Raw genomic sequence first — 24,013 nt, 5'->3', positions numbered from 1 at the left:
TGTTAGATAGATAAGTACATGGGTAGGTATAGAGGTACATCTCACATAGAGTGATTTAGGTTCTTTATAATAAATATTAGCTAGATTCTTTTACCACATTTAAGTGAAAGAACTGAGACTAAATTGACCACAAATGCCAGGTTACTGTGAAAGCAAGTATAGTGTACAATTTATAAAATAGTCAAATTATCAGATACCATATCATGAAGAATTATCCGTAATTACATAATAGATGGTCAGTTGATTTGTTCTTGTGAAACTTCTTAATACTGTTGTAACCTCCATTTTTCCAACTTCTTTGTTCTTTTACCTTAGATGCATTAAATTCTGCTATTCACCATAATATATACCATAACAGAAATAGCAAACCATGCCTGTTTTCAAGACGATGAACATCTCATCATTACAGGGAACCGTAAAGATCAGCTGGTTTAGCCTTTTGCATGTACATGAGAATCCTCACTATAGCATATCTGATTAATGCCTTGTCTTCTGTTTGGACACAGTGTGGCAGAACTTGTTCCTCATGAAGCAAACAATTCCATTTTTGGTTGGCTCTGTGAGAAAGATCTTTTAAATATATTGCCTCAATGTACTTTCCCTTAACTTTTGCTTTTAACTTCTTTTTATTCTTTCATCAGTATTTATACATCTGTTGTAAATTATACAGCATTATACATATCTGTCTATATGTTAGCCTCCACAGGAGAGGGCACCTGGCACATAGCAGATATGTGCCATATATTAGTCTATATTAGTAAATATAGAGTGCATGAATGAATGAACAAATGAACGGATGGATGGTTTGGGTTCTGTCCTGTAAAACCTAAGGCTCAAAATGCCGCAGAAAAGGATTGTAGAATTTAACAAGATTCAGAAATATCTTAAGAGGACCACTATTAGCCTCAAAAAGTGAGGTTTAAGTTTTGGAATTTTATTCAAAAATTAAAATTTTGAATATATAGAAATATTAAAATAATTCTTGGCTCTTATAGGTCAAAAATATTAAACACAGATGGCATTTCATAGCTAATTAGGTTGTATCTTATCCTAACCTTAAATATGCTTTACAGCTGAGTGATTTCAATTCAATTTCAAACAACAATCACAAAAATAGATAGCATTTACTAAATGTTTTTATGTGTATGATATGGTGCAACTTTAAATTTATTTATTTATAATAAATTTTTAGAGATGTAGGTTTATAGAAAAATCGCACAGAAAATAGAGGTCCCATATACCTGCATACATGCGACAGTTTTCCCTGTTAATACTTTGTATTAGTGTGGCACCTTTGTTACAATTGATGAAAGAATATTATTAAAATTATACTGTTAACCTTGGTCCATAGTTTACTTTAGGATTCACTGTTTGTGTTGTACATCCCTATTTTTGTGTGTGTGCTAACATATCTACAACCTAAATTTTCCCGTTAATCACATTTAAATATATAATTCAGTGGAGTTAATTACATTCGCAATGTTGTGCTACTGTTACCAATATCCATTACCAATAAGTTTCCAATACCTCAAATAGAAACTTGGAACCCATTAAGCATTAATTCCCCATTCCCTACCTTCACCCTGTTAACTTGTATTTTGGTTTGGGCTAAATGAATTTGCTTATTCTAATTTTTCATATCAGAGAGATCATAAAATATTTTTTTCTTTTGTGTTTGGCATATTTCACTTAACATGGTATTGTCAATATTCAGACAGGTTATATGTATCAAAACTTCATTCCCTTGTATGGCTGGATAATATTCTATTGTGTGTATATACTACATTTTGTTTATCCATTCATCAGTTGATGGTCATGGGGTTTGCTTTCATCTTTTGGCAATTGTGAATAGTGGCACTATGAACATAGTTGTTCAAATATGTGTTGGAGTTCCTGCTCCAATTCTTTTGGTTCTATACCTAGAAATGAGATTTCCAGGTCATATGGTTATGCTGTACCTAACTTTCTCAAGTACTGCCAAACTCTTCCAAAGATGACACCATTTTACATCCCCTTCAACAATTAAGAAGTGTTCCTACTTCTCCACATCCTCTCCAGTACTTATTTTCCATTTAAAAATAGTCAGTATTCCAGTGGGAGTGAATTGGTACCTCATCGTAGTTTTAATTTGTATCCCTTAATGGCTAATGATATTGAGCATCTTTCCATGTGCTTATTGGCCATCTGTTTCTTTGGAGAAATGTCTACACAAATCTTTTGCCCATATGTTAATTGCATTGTTTGACTGTTGTTCTTCATGCTTTTATTTTATTTTATTTATTTATTTATTTCCCCTCCCCTCCACCCCAGTTGTCTGTTCTCTGTGTCTATTTGCTGCATCTTGTTTCTCTGTCCGCTTCTGTTGTTGTCAGTGGTGCGGGAATCTGTGTCTCTTTTTGTTGTCTTCTTGTGTCAGCTCTCCATGTGGGTGGCGCCATTCTTGGGCAGGCTGCACTTTTTTTTGCGCTAGGCAGCTCTCCTTTCGGGGCGCACTCCTTGCGTGTGGGGCTCCCCTACACGGGGGACACCCCTGCGTGGCACGGCACTCCTTGCGCGCATCAGCACTGCGCATGGGCCAACTCCACACGGGTCAAGGAGACCTGGGGTTTGAACTGCGGACCTCCCATGTGGTAGACTTACTGCTGGGCCAAGTCCATTTCCCTCTTTATGCTTTTATATGTACTCATTTAGTTCCTTCAAAACATAAATTCTATACTTTTGTATTTCCCATTTTGGGGGAAAACAGATGTAATGCTTAAGTACATGGTCAAGGTCACAAAGCTAGGAAGCAGCATAATGAAACCTCAGTCCAGATTTGGCTAATCAAAGTTCATACTCATCAATATTACCCTAGTATCTCCATTTTGGTTTATTACATCCCATGCTAGATACTGTATTAGATTGAAAAAATGAGTAGTAGTGTTTGTAGCTTAAAGAGTTTATTATTCAATATTAAATTCTTTTTTACATTTTGATTAAAAAGTTTCTTCTGGATTAAAAAATCTGTTAGATGGGTTTCAATAATGGAGATAAAGAGCAGAAATGTGAAGTTTTTGTGTTTAAATGTGAATTTTCGTACATATAACATACTGTAGAGTAAAAGTTAACCTCAATTTGAATTTAGATAAAAACGAACAAACTTAACTACTAGCTTTAAAAAGCAATTTATTTCATTTGTAATGAGAATAGTCATTGATTCCTTTAATAGCTGCATCTTTGGGAATCAACAAACTCATGTGTTTTGCTGATCACATTTATATATTTTGTAGTTATTGTTGTTACCCAATGTCTCTGCCTCCCTTCTTTAATTCATCTATTGCTTTTACTCCATGATAGAGTCTAAATTATGTTTAAAGAATTAAAAATTGAAACGCTTACTTCATGATAGACCTGAAGGAGATCCTAATTTCTAAGTTGGTTTAAAGTTACTTCTTTGGGCATATTAGTGTTTATTGAATTAAGCCTACGTTTAACTGCCTTAAATTAATTCAAACTGCTATCATAAATGGAAAGCATTGCTGAATAAATCATGGAATATTAATAATTAAGGACTGTGTTTTACTTTCTTAATGGCAGAAATGTTTTTGTAAACAGAGCATTAAGAAGAATTTTAAAACATAGTCCTTTTATCCATACTACTACCCCTCTATAGCTGGTTTTTTTTCAGACTTGATTACACACTAATATCAACAAGAGTTGATTTTATAAGAAATGAAATAATCTTTAACACCACAGATGGAAGAAACACACACTAACAACTGATGATAATCTTTTTGGAGTCCATGCCCCAAACTATTTCCAAAAGTTATTATTCTTTTAGAAGTTTCCTCTGATAAACTGAAAGTTGTTACCTTCTCAGAAATTTACCTGTTTAAAAAGAATGAAATGCTGGATCAAAGAGCATTTGACCAGATTGAACTACTTTCACAATAAGATAACCCATATTATCTTTTCTAAGTTTTTTACTGAAGAAATCGGCAAGACTCGTAGCAAAACTTGGTAATTTACCATCGGGAAACATTATGAGGGAACATGATACCTCAAATGAACAGTAGAAGTGAGTTATGATTCTCTGCAGTGTATTCCTTTAGAACAATCATTAAATATTTGCTTATCATGATTCCAAAAATACAGCATTATAATGAAGGTACTTTAAAAAAAGAAAGAACTTGATGTGAAAAGTTAGGAGAAGAAAAAGGAGCATTTATTTAACATAGGTCCAACAACAATGCTCTCTAAGAGCTTGAATTCAAATAAGAGCTAAGAAATGAGTAATATATTTCTAACACTTTGAAAAAAGTGAAATTTTTAGCTTATATTTAAATTCACTCATAAAATATGTTCTCTATCTAAAGCATAGTCAATAAAACACAATAATATTTGGAGCAGGGCTAGCTCCAAATCCCAGTTGAACTACTTTCTAACCATAAAATTAATCATAAAATTTACCTGATTAATATACAATTCAGTGGTTTTTAGTATATTCACAAAGTTGTGCAACCATCACCACAATCTGATTTTAGAATATTTTCTATTATTTTTTGTCTTTTTTTTTTTTAAGATACATAGATCACAAAAAATGTTACTTTAAAAATATAAGAAGTTCCCATATACTCCACACCCCACATAACTCCACTCGTCCCATTTCAACAACCTCTTTCATCATTGTGGCACATTCATTGCATTTGGTGAATACATTTTGGAGCACTGCTGCACCTCATGGATTATAGTTTACATTGTAGTTTACACTCTCCCCCAGTCCATCCAGTGGGTTATGGCAGGATATATAATGTCCAGCATCTGTCCCTGCATATTTTCATCACTCCAAAAAGACTCTAACCATTAGCCATCATTCTCCAATCTCTTCCACCCCCTCCTCTAACACTAGGTATTGTCTTTACATATTTGCCTATTCTGTAAATTTCTTGTAACTGGAATCATACATGTTCTCCTTTGTGACTTCTGTCATTTGGCATACTGTTTTCAAGATTCATCCATGTTGTAGCATGTACTAGTATTTCACTCCTTTTTATTACCAAATAATGTTCTATTGTATGGATATACCCTATTTTGCTTTTCCAGTCATCATTTGCTAATACTTGGGTTAGTTCCACTTTTGGGACTATTATGAATAAGACTGCTATGAAAATTGGTGTACAAGTTTTTGTATGGACATATGTTTTTCATTTTGGATATTTACCTAGAGGGAGAATCATTGAGTCATATGAAAACTTTATGTTTAACTTTTTGAGAAACTGCCAAGCTATTTTCCAAGGCATTTGCGCTATTTTACATTCTTACAAGTGATATAAGAGGCTTCCAATTTCTCCACATCCTTGCCAACTTTTATTATCTTTCTTTTTTTGTTGTTGTTATAACCATTCTAGCAGATATGAAGTGGTATCTTGTGTTGTTTAATGGCTAATGATGCTGAACATCTTTTCATGTGCTTTTTTGGCCATTTGTATGTCTTATTTGGAGAAATATCTACATGGATTTTTAAAAATTTTTGCCCATTTTTAAAAAGTAGTAGTTGAGGGTTTTGTTTTGTTTTTTTAACCATTGAATTGAGTTCTTTGTATATTCTGGATGCAAGTGCCCTATCAGATAAAAGATCTGAAATATTTTTCTCTCATTTTGGGGGGTTGCCTTTTTACTTTCTTAACTGTATTTTCAGTACAAAGTATTATAATTTTCATGAAGTCTAACTTATCTAGTTTTTTCTTTTGTAGCTTGTGTTTTTTATGTCAGATAAGAAACAATTGTCTAACCCAGCATCATGAAGGTTTACTCCTATGCTTACTTACTTCTAAGAGATTTATAGTTTCTGTTCTTATGTTTAGGTCTATGGTCCAATGTTGTTTTGATGACCAGAAATAATATATAAAACATCTAGCACAAGTTACTGACACTTTTCAGCATGCAATTAGTGGGAGCCATTCATACCCCTGTTAAATCAAAGTGCATAAATGCATTCTAAAGAAGTCTTTAGGTTCTTTTTATAATAGCACTTGCTCTTGCAGATCTTTGCCAGAATATATAAGGAAGACAAGGAGCGACTATTAAAAAATAAAACAAAACCATTTCTAGAAGGATCTGAATCTACTTATTATAGGTGTGTATCAATAAGTTAATTAAAGCAAAAAATGGGGAAAAAAACAAAACAGGTTTGAGCATATTTAAAAGTCTACCACTTGTTTATTAAAAGAGTATGTGAACATGAAGACATGTTATAGTTCTAAACAAAATATCATTGGACAATATACTGAAATTGAGAAAATTTAGTTTAATTAATAATCATTTGTAATTAATATTAATTTTCTCAAAATATAACATTGGCATTATCTTTAAAGGTTTACTTTCCTTTTAAAATAATATTTTGGTCTGTTTGGTAAATTGGATAGATTATGCACAAATATTTCTGAAAAGTTTAACAAGTATTTTAAGGAAAAGCAAGGTTGAAATTCATGCTGGTAAAGAAATATTTAAACCTTGCTATCTTTTCTACTTTATTTTGCATGATGATTTGAATATGACTTAGGCAGGTTTTTTTTTTTTTTAATAAACTTTGACTTGTTCAGCTTGTTTCATAAGAACCAAATATTTATGGGAGGGAAAGTACTCAGTTATCTCTGAAAGCAGGCTACTACTTGAAGCAGGTTGGAATGTGAGTGCTATTGCTATAGTATCTATACCAGCCACAGATGTAGGAAATGGTAGACTCTGAAAGCAACCATAGTTAGCAGTTTTAAGAAACTTCATTTTGCCTTATGAATGTCCATCTCATGTTGGATAGAAAAGTATACAGATTGTTGAAGGAATCACATTTTTACCCCATCTGAAAAAGGATAATCCCTTTAGGTCATTGGCAGGGCAGTGCGAAGAAGCCTTGCATTGCAGCTGCAGCAGTCTTTGGATAAATACAGGATTTAATAATGTTCAAATATTTGTCCCAACCTCAAAGGACACCCTGAAATAAAACTAACTTTGCAGATGATACAACTCCATAGAGTTTCTAGTGGATCTTGCCCCAGGATTTGCTGACTCTAGTGCAGTTACGGTAGCCATCATTTTAGGGAAATTGGCTTCATTCCCTTATAAATAATGTCAACATAATATGTAAGGATGACAAACTTGAAGATAGGAAATGCGTATTTAAATTGCTGGAAAATCTTTCCTATGGTTTGATGTTCTTGGAAAGACAAGAGCTGGGATTTTGAAAGGCTTAATTAGCTCAGGCTAAACTTGTTCTTCAAACTTCAGAATCACATCTCACAGTTGCTAAACCCTGCACATGTAGCTAGCACCCCTTGAAATGTGTGCACTCTGGGAAACACATTCTATAAAATATAAAATTTACATCCTTGATTTCAGCACTCATTCTACCTCAATTATATAGGGCCCTCTATCTTTTATAGGAACGTATCATTTTCTAGAGTCTTCAGCAGAAATAACTATCTTACATTTAAAAGTTGTTGATAATATTTTGTTAAAAAGGAATCCAAAGAAGTGCCTTCATAGAGCCATTAAAAATATTTCTAAGGCACTGTGTGTAGATGGTTTGACGGGGAGAAAACCAGTATTTTAAGAAGCTTTAAATGATCTTGCCTCCATAAACTTGCCAGCAACAAAAAACAAAAATCAAAAACCAAAAACATGCACGCAAGCAAACAAATAAGAAGCAAACAAAAAGGGAGTGGAGCTTGGGGAGGATTCTATCCCCTTTGGAACACAGAAATCTTTCAGTCGTGGGGGTTGAAATGGGGGAAGAGGGGTTGGGTAATGGAAAAAAAAATCTAGCATGTGGTAAAGAGGTTAAAAAAAAAAAAACAGCAGTGGCTGGTTACTTTTCTCCGTCAAGGCTCCTTTATCCTCATAAACTCAGACAGTGGTCAGCATGGTTAACACCCCTCCCTGGTTTATCCGTCCCTTAACTATGTCCTTTGACAGGGCGGGTTTATACAGCTGGGCCTTTGTTAAGCTTTGGAAAAAATCTACAGAACAGCAGAAAGGATAGTAGACAGAGTATCTATAAAATGGTGAATGGTAAATACTGTTTGAGGAGGTTTTATTCTGTCAATTTGTAAAGTGAACATCCTTGACATTTTTGCTTTGTTTACTGACAGATTTTGTAGTGATATCTATAAACCAATTGTTTAAATCAATAAATTTTCATATCAGCTGTATATTAATAAACAGAATAGGAAAGCATTCCACAATATCCCTATCAAAAATTGCAGTCTAGAATGCGATCTTTCTGGTGTCGGAACATTGCTTTATGGAGACCATAGGCACCATGTGTGTGCTCAGGCATAGAGAGAAAGAAAATAGGAAAAGCTATTTATTTCCAAATGTTCTCTGTATCGCACACTTACAAATGTTTTTGAAGGGGAGTTTGTTAATGATATTTATGTTAGCCCAGTTTGAAATCTAGTACATTCCCTAAACTGGAATTTCTCTGCATCTTTATACTTGTCCATATCATTTGCATAAGGTTGATGATTTTCTCCTTTGCAGTGTAAGTCATATCTTTTGAATTTTTATTTCAGGAGAAGAAAACAGGTAGTCTTTCAGAAACTCCTGAGTGGTTCTTACTCATTTATAGGAATGAACTAGCATTCCTAACTCTTCCACAGTGGCAGTATAAACCATGCTTTTAAACATTTTTTTTTTCTAGAAACAACAGGGAATGTGCTAAAACCAGAAAGATTAATGGGGGAAGAAGATAAACAGTTAAGATGTAAAATGAGTTTAGAGGTCAAGCTAGAAAAATAAAAAGCTTATGGATTCAATTCATATTCATCCAAGCAAAGAAGCGCTGGCATGCAAGGAGCCAATCAAGAGGCTCAGCATTCTTATAACATCAGCCATCGCTGCATCCCGCTGCTTTGGAGTTTGCGTTGATAGATGGTCATCGTTCTTGGCACTGCACCCTTACTTTTGGACCTTTCATGATTGTGTTGGCCAATTCTTCATTTTGCCAAGAAGTTCAGACAATTTGCCACTACCTAGTTTGCCTATTTCTTACCACAGAAGCTGGTGTTGTAGGAAAGATATGCGCACTGTATATGTGAATTTTGCTGTCTATTTTCAATATAACATAAATATTTTCTACTTCGTGCATTTTTACAACAGCTGTTATAGAAACCAGACTACAACCAAGTCTATATGGGACATGGAAAAAAGAGTGAGCCCCCTAAATTGGCCAGAATTTAGCTGTGTATAAACTTTTCCTTGTCAGAGTTATTTGAATTCCAAAAAACCTAGGGGGTCGTAATTTTTTTCCCTCATTGGATTACTTAGTCAATTCTCAACAAACCGACGGTGGTGCTCAGGACCTGTTTTAGCTGTAAGGCTCCTTTCTCATTTCTTCTAGAGGGAAAGAAGCACTCTCTAGAGGTTTGCTTTAGAAGGCTTAACTTGCTTGATTTCACAATGACCTTTGAAAACAAAAGAAATTAAAACTAGACTGGTTACTTAATTATTTTTGACATCATTTTTAGATCCTAAATAAATTACGCATGCCATAGATTTTATTTCAAGATATACACCATGCTAAGAATAAGTCACTTTTAATTATAGACAATTTGCTATTTATTTAGACTTAGCCAGTAGATATGAGAAGGGAGGGAGCAGGAGTGGGGGTACGTGCTGTAAGAGGAGGCGCAGTAATGAGACTGGGACGGGCCTCCTCATAATTACTGAAGGATATTATTTTGGAAAATAAAACTTTATATTCTGTTTACAGTTCTGCTGTAGCAGTGCTGTGAAGTCCTGGGAGGGTCAAAGTGGACAATTCATTTAAGCAAGGGAAATGATATTTTTATGGAGGGTCCATAATATTAAGCCTAAAGACCTATTCTTTCCTAAACAAAACTACCTCTTTTTCATATGCACCTCATCTGGCCAGTGATGTTCATGACTGAAAGTCCGTCTTTCACCATGAATGTGGTAACTATGGTGAACTCTTTTCATAGGTTGCTACATACATGCCCGCATATACACACACACAGGAACTGCATGTATCCACACGTAATCACAGTTCCTTCATGGGGATGACATGGAAAAGGTGCCTGGCATTGCTTTAGAAAGCATCGTTAGGAGATTAGTACTATTCACTGTAGTAGTGATGTTTAGGAATTACATTCCTTTTGCTTTCCTTTTTATGGGCTAACCAACTGGAAGATGTTTGTTCCCACTTCTTTATTCTTTTATTTTAAAAAACACAAAACTTCCAATCAAATCGTTTTGAATTATATGGTGAATGAAAGTTGTTAACATCTGATTATGATTACATTATGACAGTCTGGTCCAAGTCTTAATAGGGAGATTATGTAAAAAAAAAAAAAAAGAGAGAAATAATAATGCACCTATCATTAGTCAAAGGCTCTTTTGCCTCTCTATTTCCTGGCTCTCCCCAAACACACACACTGGCATATACAAAGATGCATAGACACACGCACACAAACAGAATGAGACGCACATGTACACTGGACGTAGACACGCACACACGCACACACACATGATACAGATACCTCTCAAACTTCACTGATAGGTTTATTAAAAGATAGGACAATAGAAACTGAATTACTTCCTGTCACTGACTATGGTTCTGGTCACAGTTGAAACAATTATCATTGTGGAAGGGATTCTACAGAGAGTTTTTAAAGATAAGATTTTAGATATCTTGATTATAAATAAGAATCCCATGCAGTATTTTTTCACTATTCTCTCTAGCTGTCTATAACCTGAAATTTATACATGTGGCAACCATGTGTCCCAGAAAAATCCAACAGGCTTCTGGTTTTTTAATCTTTATTTCTTTACCCCAGAAGCACACGATAATGATACTTGTTAGACAATTTGTTCCAAGTTTTGGTCCAAAAAATGGGACTCCTATTAAAGACAGGGTGATTGTTTGTGTGTGTACTTCATATTATTAAAGATTTTTGCAGCAGGTACTGGAAGAGAGAGTTTTAGCTACTGCCTAGCCCCTCCCTGGGCCTCCCTCTGTCCCAGGGATGGATGTTTGACTGGCCACTCCATGCTCAGCTTTCAGACTTACTGGGAGACGAGCATCTGGGGAAGCTCAGGAGGTGAGCACTTTCACGCTGACTCAGAAACCAGCCGTATGACTCCAGTCTGGCGCTGTCACGCCTGGTTATGGAAAAGCAAGAACAATGCCTCCCTTGAGAAGGGGGAAAAGTCTAGTGTAGTCACAATTTTGATGTAAAATTTAAATCATCCCTCCACATCCTGTGGACTTGGAGCAGTTGGGAAGGCAAAACCCATGTTCAAATGGAAAAAGCTTTTTGTTTTCTTAAAAGTTTACCACCTCTCACTATAAAGGACAAGTTTTAGAATCGAGGATCCCAATGCTAGATTAGATAAATTAATTTTTAAATGATCTAAACAAAAGGATATTGGCTTTTTTAACCTGAAGCTGGCTGAAGATTAAACGGTTGTTTTTCTCTTTATGAATAATGGCACATTATAATAATACATGGATTAAATAACTCAAACAAATTATTATTTATGGATTTCTGTTGTTTTCTTCCAAACTAAAATTTTTGGTAATTTTAACTACAAATTAAAGGAAATTACATTTAAAGCTCTTGTTTCTATTATATTTTCTTCAAGATAACTTGATTGAAATGGAATATATTTTATCATTAAGAAATTTCTGTTATCAAATGTTTAGAAACTTAAATGTATGTGTTTTTGAGTTAAAAAAATATATTTATGACAATTATTAAGCAAAACAAGTAATGATAAAGGGCCCTTTTTTTTTAAGTAGAAAAGAGTGTATTGCTAGATTCTTGTGTTGTGATCAGGAGAAAAGTCTTGACAACTTTATTGAAAAAATCTATGATTCTATAAAAATGTTTCACTAGTTCTCTTTATGAAAGTGGCTTTGTCTTTAGGAGCTATTAATGTTCCCATAAGCCAGTTTTCCTTCAGTCTATTATATCCTCTCTCAGATTTATCATAGTGAATGCTAGTATGTTTTCTAAGTATTAAGAACAGTATGGAATGACTACCAAGAATATAATTAAATTTAATATTTTCTACCTTTTTCTTTATCAGGGCTACTATTATTTTAGGCATTTAGTAAGTGTGGCTGAATATTTAAATAAAACGTAAGAAGTTTTGGCTGTCAGATATGTGTTTAGATAAATTTAGGATTTATAGCCCAGATATTTTGTTACTTATATTAAAGCAGTCTTCTTATTTGGAGCATTTTCTGGATTTCAACACATGGTCTAATTTTGGAGTAAATTTTTGGTGATTTACAATTATTAGTGGAGAAGAAGGTAGAAAATAATCAAATTTTGAATTCTGAATCATCATCGGATACAAGTTTGGTATTACAGTTTTCAAATGAATGCTTACCTTTGATATCTGTTTGTCTCACTTGTTTAGAAAAAATAAATGGATGCTGAAAAATTAATTTTATTGCTAATTTTAGGCATACTAATTCAAGAACTTCTGTTCAACTAATTAAAAAAACATTTAGGGGTTGAAAAGAATTAAGTGCTATTTCTGAGTCTTTCTTTCTCTTTCCTTAATTATATTTTTCTTGTTTTTTTTTTTTTTCATTTTCTACTTCTTCCTGGAAGCAATCTGCATCTTACTTTTTTCTCCTTATCTCTTCCCTTCTATCCCTAACTCTTTTGTGGACTGGATGAGGCTGGATCTATCATGATAGCGAAGGAAGGGTAAAAAGGTAGTGAAGAGGGAAGTGGACTTGGCCCAGTGGTTAGGGTGTCCGTCGACCACATGGGAGGTCCGTGGTTCAAACCCCAGGCCTTCTTGACCCGTGTGGAGCTGGCCCCTGTGCAGTGCTGATGCGCGCAAAGAGTGCCATGCCACACAGGGGTGTCCCATGTAAGGGAGCCCCATGCGCAAGGAGTGTACCCCATAAGGAGAGCCGCCCAGCACAAAAGAAAGTGCAGCCTGCCTAAGAATGGCGTCGCATACATGGAGAGCTGACACAACAAGATGACGCAACGAAAAAAAACAGATTCTGGTGCTGCTGACAACAACAGTAGCGGACAAAGAAGAACATGTATCAAATAGACACAGAGAACAGACAACCAGTGGGTGGGGAGGGAGGGGAGAGAAATAAATATATCTTAAAAAAAAAAAGGTGGTGAAGAAGTTAAGCATAGTGCTATTCTTATCAGAGAAAAAGAGTGGTATAATGAACTTCTTGATCTTGATGCTGAGAATATCTCAGAAACTATACTTCTGGTAGGATAAACATAGGGGACAATGTTGATAAAAGTAACTTTAAAAGTTCTTGATGGGGAACAGTGTAGCTCAGTGGTTTGAGCACCTGCTTCCTGTGTATAAGGTCTCGGGTTCCATCCTTATAAAAAAAAAGTCCTAGTAATGTCAACATTTTAAATTAACATTTTTAAAATACAGTTTAAACCTCTGTAAAATGTAATAAAATATTTTCTGTAAACTCATTATATTTCAAAATAATAAATTTATTCGTAAGTAGCTATAGCTCAAAAAATTAGTTTAATTTTTAGATTTACTCTTATACTATGTTTTGTTTATCTCCTCTTTAGTGAAATGGATAGTAAAGATTACAATGGAAGTCCAGTCTTAACTATTACTTTATGTCATCTATATGTTTCTATGAAATCTGTTTCTGCTTCTATTTGTTTATACCTGTAAATAACAACATAATGAGTGAGGCCTTTGTATGTGGGAAACAAAGGGTAGACACTTAACGGGTGATTGGCATATTTTGTATCAGAAACTGATGGCAAAGAGAATTTATAGAAAAGAGAAGAAAAATACTTTAAAAGTTTGAAAGACTACATGTTTACCATGAAAATATTTTCTATTTTAAAAACTTATGAATATTATATATGACAGACTTGGTTATAAAATTTATATAGAATTTCACAGTTAAACATAAAGCTGAGTTGTAATAGGAAAAAGAAGACGTTCCAAATATGTAAGAAGGAAAAAAGAAAAAATAATGACCCCTAAGACATGAATAATAATAATCTAAATTCATAGGTAAGAATAATGGGAGGGAATTATTTCTTTAATAAAATGATATGTTAACTTTTATAATTCTCCATTTAAAATCAAATAGAAGTATTGGTTGTTTCATTCATTTGAATGAAAACTGATCCATTTAAGGTAAATGTCTGTGTTGAGTCCCTATATTGGATGAGTAATTTTCCATTATGAAAAAATCTTTGATACATAGAAAAGTTTAATTCCTAATCCTAATTATCCTTCTCAAAAGGGCCTTGATTAAAGAAAGGAACGAGACAAATAAATGTCCTGAACAAACGTTCTTGCTACTAGGAAAAAAAAAAAAAAATCCAGGCACTTACCTTCTAGAAAAGTAGCAACATCTTTGGATATGAAGGATTATTAATTTTTGTTTTATATATATATATCATATTTACTGTTCCCTTCAGAAGATACATCATTTGAAATATTTTCATGTGTTTCAAAATATGTTCTGCTCTTTTTAAAAATATAACATGAGAGTGAATACTAAAATAAGTATTTAGGAGAGAATAAATGGAAGTCTTAAGTTAAATAAATGTCATGCTCCAGAATGTAAAAGTTCAATTTCAGCATGTTTGTTCATTTTTTAAAAATTGTTAAGAATATAGTTATTTTGCTCTTCTTACCACTTTGACCTCTTTTCATGGGTCTTCTTTCCTTGATTCTCCTAATCCTCTGGCTTCCCAAGGTAAATGGGCTGTGCAAGATTCTGTTTTTGCTTTTCTTTACTCTGCTCTGTTTTTAGCTTTATTTTCCCCTCTAAGATATGATTCTATTCTTGATCTGCTCTCTGATATAATGCATAGACGAGATAGTGTGAGTAATAAAAACTATTTAACCAATCTATCACTCAGTGTCTTCTTCTATAAAATAAGAATAATGATATACTGACTCAGAACATTGTGGAAGAAGTCAATAAGTAATAATTATGACAATTATTGCTTAACTCTCTATTTGGGGTCAAAAGACTACACTACATTGCTTTCTTCCACAAAAGTCCTGCGTTTTTTGATTACCTGCTATTTCTTTTTTAAATTCTTGCCATCAACAAAGACTTATTTATAAAACCAAATTTTGTGTTCCCCAAATCTGCCTTTCTTTCTAATGTACATATTCCTTTTATTAGCACTCTTGTTTTCTATGCAATCAAGTAATCTCTATATTTGAATCATCTCCCTTTCTGTGGTTTGCATCCTCAGCCTTCCATAGGTTATTAAATTCTGAGCATTTTTCTTCTTAAAATACTGTATTTTGTTACTCTTTGGCTCACAGACCTCCACCAACTTCCCTTTGCCCTTAGTATAATTCTCAGCTTTTTGATCCTCATCATTCTCTATATAGGATTTAACCAGAACCACTGTCGTCTAGTCTTTCCTTTTCATTCTTATGTGCCAATACTCCTCCTAGAATCTGCTGCTTTAATCAAACCATTCTACTCACTCGCCCATTCTATCAATTAATTAATTTTTTAATGTCATTTCTCCTGTCTGGAATTGTCGCTTCTCTTCCCAGTGGGTGCTGAATCTGTCCCATCCTTCATAACTCTTGAATTCTCATGTTTTCAAGGAAGCATTCTCTGATTATTTTACCAAGATATTGCATCTCTGTTATCTGTCTGCCCTATATATTAACTTATAGAAAGTCATTTACCTTACAATAATCTATCTTGCTTTCTTAATTATGTTGCTCTATACCTAACACATGTTAGTCTTTCCATTTTCTTAAATTAATGAATCAGTGGATGGATGAATGGATGGTAGGGTATAAATCTTCTATTCCTCTTTAAATTGTAACTTCCTTAAGGATAAACCAGAAGGGGCTTCTTACCTAAGTTACCTGTTTCCTCCATAACACAAGTTGCCTGGCAGAAAAATAGAGATTTGCTCAATTAATTTATTTGTAGAACAATATGCTGAGTGTTAACTATGTGCTAGGAATTGTGCTGTCATATAACCCATTTTCTCTCATTCAGTGTAGAGAATAAGAATATTTGGGAAAGGAAACACAGTGGGTTTTGGAAAGGCCTTTATCATTCAGTCATACCTTTAGTGTTAGCCTTGGAAGTATAAAGTAAAATGGTCAAAATAGACTCATACTTATTGAAATCATATTAAGTGCAAGTCATTGTACATACTATGGGGAATTTAAGAATTAAAAAATGATAATCTTGTTTGCCAAGATCTGGTTTTGCAGTTTAGAGAATTTAGATACTAATAAGAAAAAGAGAAAATTCAAAAATTGAAGAAATGTTACAGGTTAGGATGTTTGTTTCATGTTGGCTACCAACAAGAGTTAATGATTAGTTTGGGCTGGGGCAAAGTCACTTCAGCCAAGGGAAGGCTTTCTAGAACAGCCTGGATTTGAGTTTGTTTTTACTAGGTATTTATTTTTTTGCAATTGTTTTATTCATAAATGCTAGCCTAAAAGGAAATATTATCGTTCCGAAAGAATAACCAGTAAAAGGCATTGCTCCTCAGACTTTATCTCTGAATTATCCAAAGTTTAAGATATTTACAGAAAGAAACTTTAAAAAGAAACTACTATAAAAAGAAAGCAATTCCTATTCAAAATTTTCCAGTTACTTCATACCATATGCAGAATTCCTTTGACATTGTGCATGTTGTTATTTTTTTCAGAACAATTGCAGCAAAGAACATATCCTAAGAAGAAAGAGTTGTTTAAGTTTAAAGCCATAGTGATTCTTCAATAATAGGTCGATATTAATTAACTGTGTAGATGTTTATGTAAGGTTTCTTAACTTTTATAGTCTTTCACTTATACATTTTTAAACAGAGCTTTAGGATTTCTTCACAGATACTTTCAAAACCTAAGTGAAGACGGTTTATATACCCTTTACATGAAAATTACTAAAGATCAGGATGATGCTATTACTGAACTGAAATTCCTTTTGATTTCTGGCGATGTACAGACATCTTCCAAGCTTACCTATTCTATAAGATTAGCTCTTTTAGCTATCCATAACTAGGCCATAGTCAGAGAGTTGCATATTTTACTTAGTAGCTATTCATTGAACAGTTATTTATTGAAAACTTAGAATCAGGAGGGATTCTAAGTACTGAGCAAGTAACTGTGAACAAACATAAAGTCTTCTCCTTTGGAGCTTATATAATAGCAGGATAGGCAATAAACAAAGAAATAAATATAGAATATGTCAGTGCTATTAACAAAGTCAGGGAGCAAGGAACAAGAAGGGGAGAGGGTCCTGGTTTAAGTGCAGTTATCAAGGAAGTCCTCACTGAGGAAATGGGGTTTGAGAAGAGACCTTAAAGAAATGAGGGAGCAAGTACAGATGGGGTAAGAGTTTCAGATTGAGAAAATAGCAAGTGCAAAAAAAAATGTGATTAAGTCAATAGTGTCTTAGTTTCCTATTGTTGCTATGACAAATTACCACAAATTTAGCAGTTTAAACAATACAAATGTATTCTCTTACAGTTCTGGACGTCAGAAGTCCTAAAGTCAGGGTGTTAGCAGGACTGCATTTCTTCTAGATGTTCTACGGGAGAACATTTTATTGACTTTTCTAACTTCGAAAGGCTGCCTACATGTCCTGGCTTGTGACCCCATCCTTTCATCTTCAAAGCCAGGCTTGTAGTATCTTGCAATCTCTCTCTCTATTCTCTCTCTTCTGATCCCCTCTTATAAAGTCCCTTTTGCCATGTAAGATGACTTCACAGGTCTCAAGGATTAAGACGGACTTTTTTTGGGAGTGGAGTAGGGTGGGAAGCATTCATTATTCTGATTACTACAAATGGTTTGCAACCTTGTCTGCACATTAGAATCACCTGGGAAGCTTAAAAAATTCTAATACCCAGCAGGCATTCCAAAACCAATAACATCAGAATTTGTAGGGTTTGGACCCAGGCATCAGGATTTTGTAAATATCTCTAGGTAATTCCAATGTGAAGCAAAGTTTGAGAAACACTAATTTAGTTTCCTGGCAGTTTCATATGCACCACCCATCTCCTAAATTTACTATGTATTTCTGAGACAGTTGGGTCATGTTACTTACGAGGTGACTACAATGCTCATTGAGAGCCTTCAGCTAACAGCAAAGGACCCCAGGAGTTTTAAAGTCACATTCACATATGGACAAGAGTAGCCTGATTATAGAGAATGCTTCAAGAAGAAGTAACAACAACAAAAAAGCAACTCTTTGGAAAATCAAGTTGCTAGTTACAAGGGAGGATGTTTCTTATCAACTCAGTTGATGTAACCACAGAAACTCCTGGAATGTTATAGACTAGAGATCAGATTTAGACCATATTCCTCAATCTCTCCATTTTGTAAGTAAGCTTAACCCTACATTTGCATTGCGTTTTCTAAAAATATCTCTGCAACATTGCTTTTATCATTACTTCTTACAATTTATTTCATCTACATTTATCCCAAGATTTTCATTTATCCTTCTTTCCCCTTAAAATCCAACTGGTCAACCATTTGCTTGAAGCATTCCAGGATGCCTTGGACTTCAGGAAGCCCTCAGGTGTTTGCCTGTAATGCCGTTTGGTCCTTAACTCCAGTCATCTTTCATTAGCATTTCTCTTTTTATTTAAAAACTTTTGAACTATTTCATAAACTTCTTAAAGCAGAAACCTGTATTATATTTTTTGTTCCCATTAAATAGGTGGGTTTCTGAATGGTTGTTGATGATTTGAAGATTGCCTCTTGCCTTGGAATTAGATACTACTTCTTTCAAGGGTTTCTTGTCCATACACAAAACTGGGTTAAAGACCACTATTTGATGCCATCATAGTTCCACAAGGTATCATTTTCATGCTGCACTCTTCAATATAGGTAATATTTATCTGGCTCGTTTCAATTTCTTTGAAGTTTGAGTTTTATTCATTGATAACTCTAGCACCTACCTATCAATGAATGTATTCAACCTTATGAATGAATACATAAGAGCGTAGTCCAGCCTAGATCCTCAAATTGTTTCAAGGTACCCTTGCACTGCAACACATTGTGTAGTGTAGGTTGCAGGAATTAGAATTCTGCATATCCCAGATGAACAGTATATGAAAATCTGTGGTGCTTTTTAGATGCCTTCTGAAATTGATGAGACTTTTCTCTGTCAAAGCTGAAACCCTTTGGTAGATGAATAAAAATTCAAAAAGCTAGAGTTATTGGTGATTTTGTTATTGATATTTTTAGAAGTACCATGGATCAGAGTAAACATTAATAATGTGACCAAGTGATTGACAGCTTATCACATAATTTATTATGTGCTTTAGTTTTTTTCTGATTCAGTTAATAGCCATTGTTGAAATGTAACCATGCTCATTTTTATTGTAGTAATGTAAGAAATCTTTTACCTAAATTGTATTAAAAATAATCCCAAGTACACCATATAAAGAACATGCTATAAGTCTCTGAAAAAGGAACTGAAATAAATCCAGTGTTGTATTTGAGAATCAGTTGCCTTCTGGCCTCCTTCATATTCAGTGTTTTAGACCTTAGAGTTTTTTCTCCATAGAATGTTATGTATAGAGGATTCTTACTCAGTTGTCTATAAAGATAATTTTGAAATTGGCATGATCATAAATTTTGAACAACAGCAATGCCTTATCTATCTACCTTGTGTCTACTTTTAGAGTTTATTTCAGTCTTAATAATCATTATTAATAGTGATAATAACAAAGTAGAAATTAACCAAGTTCTAAAAGTCTGAAAGACCTAGGCTGATATAACTCAGGAAAGGCCACCTGATCTAGCTTCCTCCTCTGTTGACCTAGAGGTTGGCACTTGTCAATAGAGTTTTCACATGCTAGGAGACTGATTTACACGAAGGTGAGATAGATACCAGACTACCAACTTACTAATTCCAGTAAGGATGATAATGTCCACAATGACCGTGGATACTCAGGTGTATATAATAAATGCACAACCTTCTTGTATTCAAGCTACATGTGAAAACAAGAATTAATGAAAGTCTTTATTTACTCTGATAAATTACCACAAAGACCCTAAATAGTTTATCTGTAGCATATTCTCTATGTGGGAATCAGAAGTTTTCCTGGAGAACATGGAATCAGAACATTGGGAATGAAATATCTTCAGTGTTTAGGGTTATTACATATTGTATGATATATCAATTTGGTGATAGATATGGTGTAGCCAATAAAACTAAGACTGTTCCAAATCTTTGACTAAGCCCCTTACATCTTTCTCCATACTTAGATTATACTTGGAGTAGACCTTGGTAACAGGCTCAAAATGGTTAAAAACATTTGAAATGCGATGAACAAATCTACTTCTCCTTTAGATAGTGCTCACATGAAAGCTGCCAACATTTCTTTCTCTTTCTCCATCTGATCAATATGCCTTCCTACCCACATTTCATTTTAAACACTCATTAATGCATTTGATCAGTTTATTGTCAAGAACCACTGGCCAGGGAATATTTCTCTAATGCAAGCTATTGCATTTTGTGTTGATTTTATAGTTAAGTCTTAGAAGGCAACCTGCTTTCTTCATTTTGGAATTGGGGGGGGGGGGGGGAGGCAGTGTTCACGCAACTAACAGCTATTATTTGTTGTCTACTCTGTGTTAGATGCTCTACTTGCCATTTTTTGTAAGGTGCACTGGTAATTCTCAGCTTTATAAAAGAAATATCTCACTTTAAAGATGGGTAAATTAAGAGAGAAAGATTAGATAAGTCTCACAGCTAATAAGTGGCAGAATCAGTATTTTATTCTATGTCTCTTTGATTCTAAAACCCTATTTTTCCCCACTGTGCTATTATTATTGTTATTTTTAGGAGGTACTAGCAATTGAACCTGGAACTTCATACGTGCAAAGCTGGCGCTCAACCACTGAGCTACACCCATTTCACTGTTATTATTTTTAATAGAATATCTTCAGTACCAGAATACACTTTTCTTTTAAACTTCTAACACTAAGAATATTCTAATATGCTGTAACTTCAACAATGATTAGAGGCATCTTTTGGAAATACATTTTAAGTTTAAAAAATGCCTACCCTCCCTCTAATCCCTCTGGTCTAGAATAAGAAAGGGTGATTCTGTAAACCCTCTTTGTTTGCCGAGCCAAAATCACATCTTTTTCAAGGTCAATTCAAGTTGTTAATAGAAAAAGAGTTTTTTTAATTAAACATTTTAACCCATTTTCCTGTGTAAAACTTTTAATGAAAAGAAAAATAATTTCTATTTAATTAAAAATATTTTCCACATATTTTTAGCCTCTGATTATGCTCTGAATCAAACTCAAGTACAAAGAATGTTGGTTAAATTCTTGTTCAGTTATCTAAGCTAATTGTCGGCTAGACATTAGTTCATCAAAACAAAGCATCTTTGTTTGGGTGCTTTTCTTTCTCTCTTTTAAGTATTCTAGGAAGGAGTAAATAAGCCTGGTAATTCCCATCTAACTAATCTTTCATGAAATTGAAATACTTTTAAATTTCCACCATTTTTTTTATTCTTTTGCAAGTTTGATTTTAGCATTAAATGCCAAAATTCAGTGAACTTGGGCGGTGAAGAGAGGGGTATTCTCAAGTGTTTCAAGATTTACAATGATTGTAAAATTTACTTGATTCTTTATAAGCTTTAAGCAAATATCAAACTTTTTGTCCCTAGCTCTGAGGTTTCCTTATTAACCAGCATTTCTGCATTTCACAATCATCTTACTTTTAATAAAATGCAAATTTGTTATAATGGCAATCCTTTATTCATTTTGTTTATTTTTGATGTAGAAAATGTTAGTTGTTTCCCTTCTTTCAACTGCCAACAGTATTTGCTATTCATAGATGTTCTATCTTCAATAAAGTCTATCTAAGTGTGAAACTAGATGGGTATTTTTTTTCCTTTAAAATGGAATGGTCTTTCAATATGCAGTGTTCTACGGTGAATTCTCTTGTTTAAGAAGCCAGAATACAAAAGAGTGCTATATTAGTGTATTATTCCCACAACAAACAAGCACTGTTCTGTTGCTACCTGCTTGGCCATTGTTTCTGATTGTGTATGCTTTGCAGTGGCATTTGGATGGTTTCCTGCTTTCTGCCAGCACAAAAAGGCATTTCTGTTACAATGGCCCCTAACCATACAATGACGGCATTAAGGATTTATGTGGAGGTTTCATTATTTTCTCCTCTTTTGTTCCTTCCAGGATGTCTTCCAAGCGACCAGCCTCTCCGTATGGGGAAGCAGATGGAGAGGTAGCCATGGTGACAAGCAGACAGAAAGTGGAAGAAGAGGAGAGTGACGGGCTCCCAGCCTTTCACCTTCCCTTGCATGTGAGTTTTCCCAACAAGCCTCACTCTGAGGAATTTCAGCCAGTTTCTCTGCTGACGCAAGAGCCTTGTGGCCATAGGACTCCCCCTCCTCAGCACAATACAATGGTAGGTTTCTCCTGGGCGTTGTGCCTCCGCTCACTTTTTGACCAGGCTGCTCCTCTGATAGTGCCACGCCAGACCTTTGCTTCTAACTGTCATCTACTTAATAATCATAGGCAAGAGACACCTTGCACCTTAGAACGCTTTCTGCATAAAATGGTTTCAGTAGGCAATATGAGATCTTGTATTTCTTTTTTCGTCCTTTATTTTTCAGAATCCTTCACTGTGAGGCACTTACAATCGAATTAGGGAAGTAAACTATAAGAAATTTAAGGATTTTTGTAAAACAGCACATTTAAAAATAGTAAGCATGAAAGTTAGATGATATATTATCTCTCATAAAAGGTTTTTGCAGATAGAGTTACAACAACATAATCTGAACATTTCTACCATGATGAATCAATCTTTTTTCTGTTTTTTCCTTGCCCAGATTTGATTGCAGTATTCTTTAGCATACTTGGAACTTTGCAGAAGAATATGTTTCATAACGTCTATAGTTTTCTAATTTAGCTATACTACTTTCTAATTTCAATTCCATCCCCACTGTTACTTTGATAATTCAGTAATTTTCTGTTGCACCCCATTCCAGAATATCCAATCCAGGATAATTACTCTGGTTCCTCATTCTGAGATCTAGTTCACTGCAGAGATTTAAAAAGCTGTGTCTTCCCAAGTGAGAGGAACATGGTAGCACAGTATCTTTGCATAAGCTTAATTAAACAGCACAAATTAAGGAATAAGGCTTTTTTAGGTCCTTCTGAGGAACTTAGATATATAAAATCAACATGTTGGCAAGGCAGCAGTGCACTTACCTGCCAGTAAAGTCACCCTTATCCTTTCAAAGTTGCTGTTAAAGCTAGATGTCACATTTTGTGACCTCTCCTTTTAGGCCACCAGTGCTGTTCGTTTGAACCAGCTATTACCCACAAAAATTCGTGTTATCACACATTCTCATACATTTAATGGTAGCCCCTATTCTGTTAAACCATGTTTTTGTTTTCTCTAAGGAATTATTACATGTAATAAATGTGCTTAGTAATGAAATATGCCCACTTATATGCTATTACAGTAAATGGAATTAAATCAAGAAGAAGAATCAGATATCTTCTAATAGTTATGGAATTGACACTATTCTTCGATTTTCACATTTGATTTAAATACTCCCACTCTCACTAAGTCTTTTGTAGGTCAAAATTTCATTGGGTATTTCACTGTATGCCAAGATTTTCCCACCAAGAATAATAGTTTTGCAAACACTTATTTAGCACTGCTTACCAGAGAAGTGATGTTTTAAGCACTTATACACTCATACATTTATCCTCTGCACTAATTCAGTGAGGTGTTCATCTCATTTTATGGATGAAGCATGGAGAAGTTGCACAACTTGCTCCCAATCACAGCTAATAAATGGGAGAACCAGGGTTTAGCCAGGGAGTCTGGCTCTGAGGTCCATGCTCATAAACATTACACAGTGCTGCTTCTCCACAAGGGCACAGGCATATTTTATTTTCTGAGTATTTATTATTTTACAAATTATGTCATAGTATCCCTAATTCCTTCCTCCACTATAAGCTTTGTGATAGTTAAATGCCAAAA

At 34.3% G+C, this 24,013-nt stretch overlaps 1 protein-coding gene across 7 annotated transcripts in view; it reads left to right on the top strand.

Moving 5' to 3' along the window:
• The window catches only part of SOX5 (SRY-box transcription factor 5), a 474,102-nt gene that overhangs the window by 112,284 nt on the left and 337,805 nt on the right, over nt 1-24,013 (top strand). For 5 of the 7 annotated variants that reach the window (XM_058282908.1, XM_058282907.2, XM_071210214.1 and 2 more), the window contains one exon: nt 22,192-22,318. In XM_058282908.1, coding sequence (XP_058138891.1) covers nt 22,192-22,318 — 127 coding nt within the window. Of the gene's footprint in view, nt 1-22,191; nt 22,424-24,013 lie in introns of all 7 variants that reach the window. The other 2 variants (XM_058282906.2, XM_058282904.1) reach the window with 1 other exon arrangement.

Source organism: Dasypus novemcinctus, chromosome 20 (genome assembly GCF_030445035.2).
Source record: "Dasypus novemcinctus isolate mDasNov1 chromosome 20, mDasNov1.1.hap2, whole genome shotgun sequence".
Lineage (NCBI taxonomy): Eukaryota > Metazoa > Chordata > Mammalia > Cingulata > Dasypodidae > Dasypus > Dasypus novemcinctus.
This window is presented reverse-complemented; position numbering and strand designations above follow the sequence as displayed.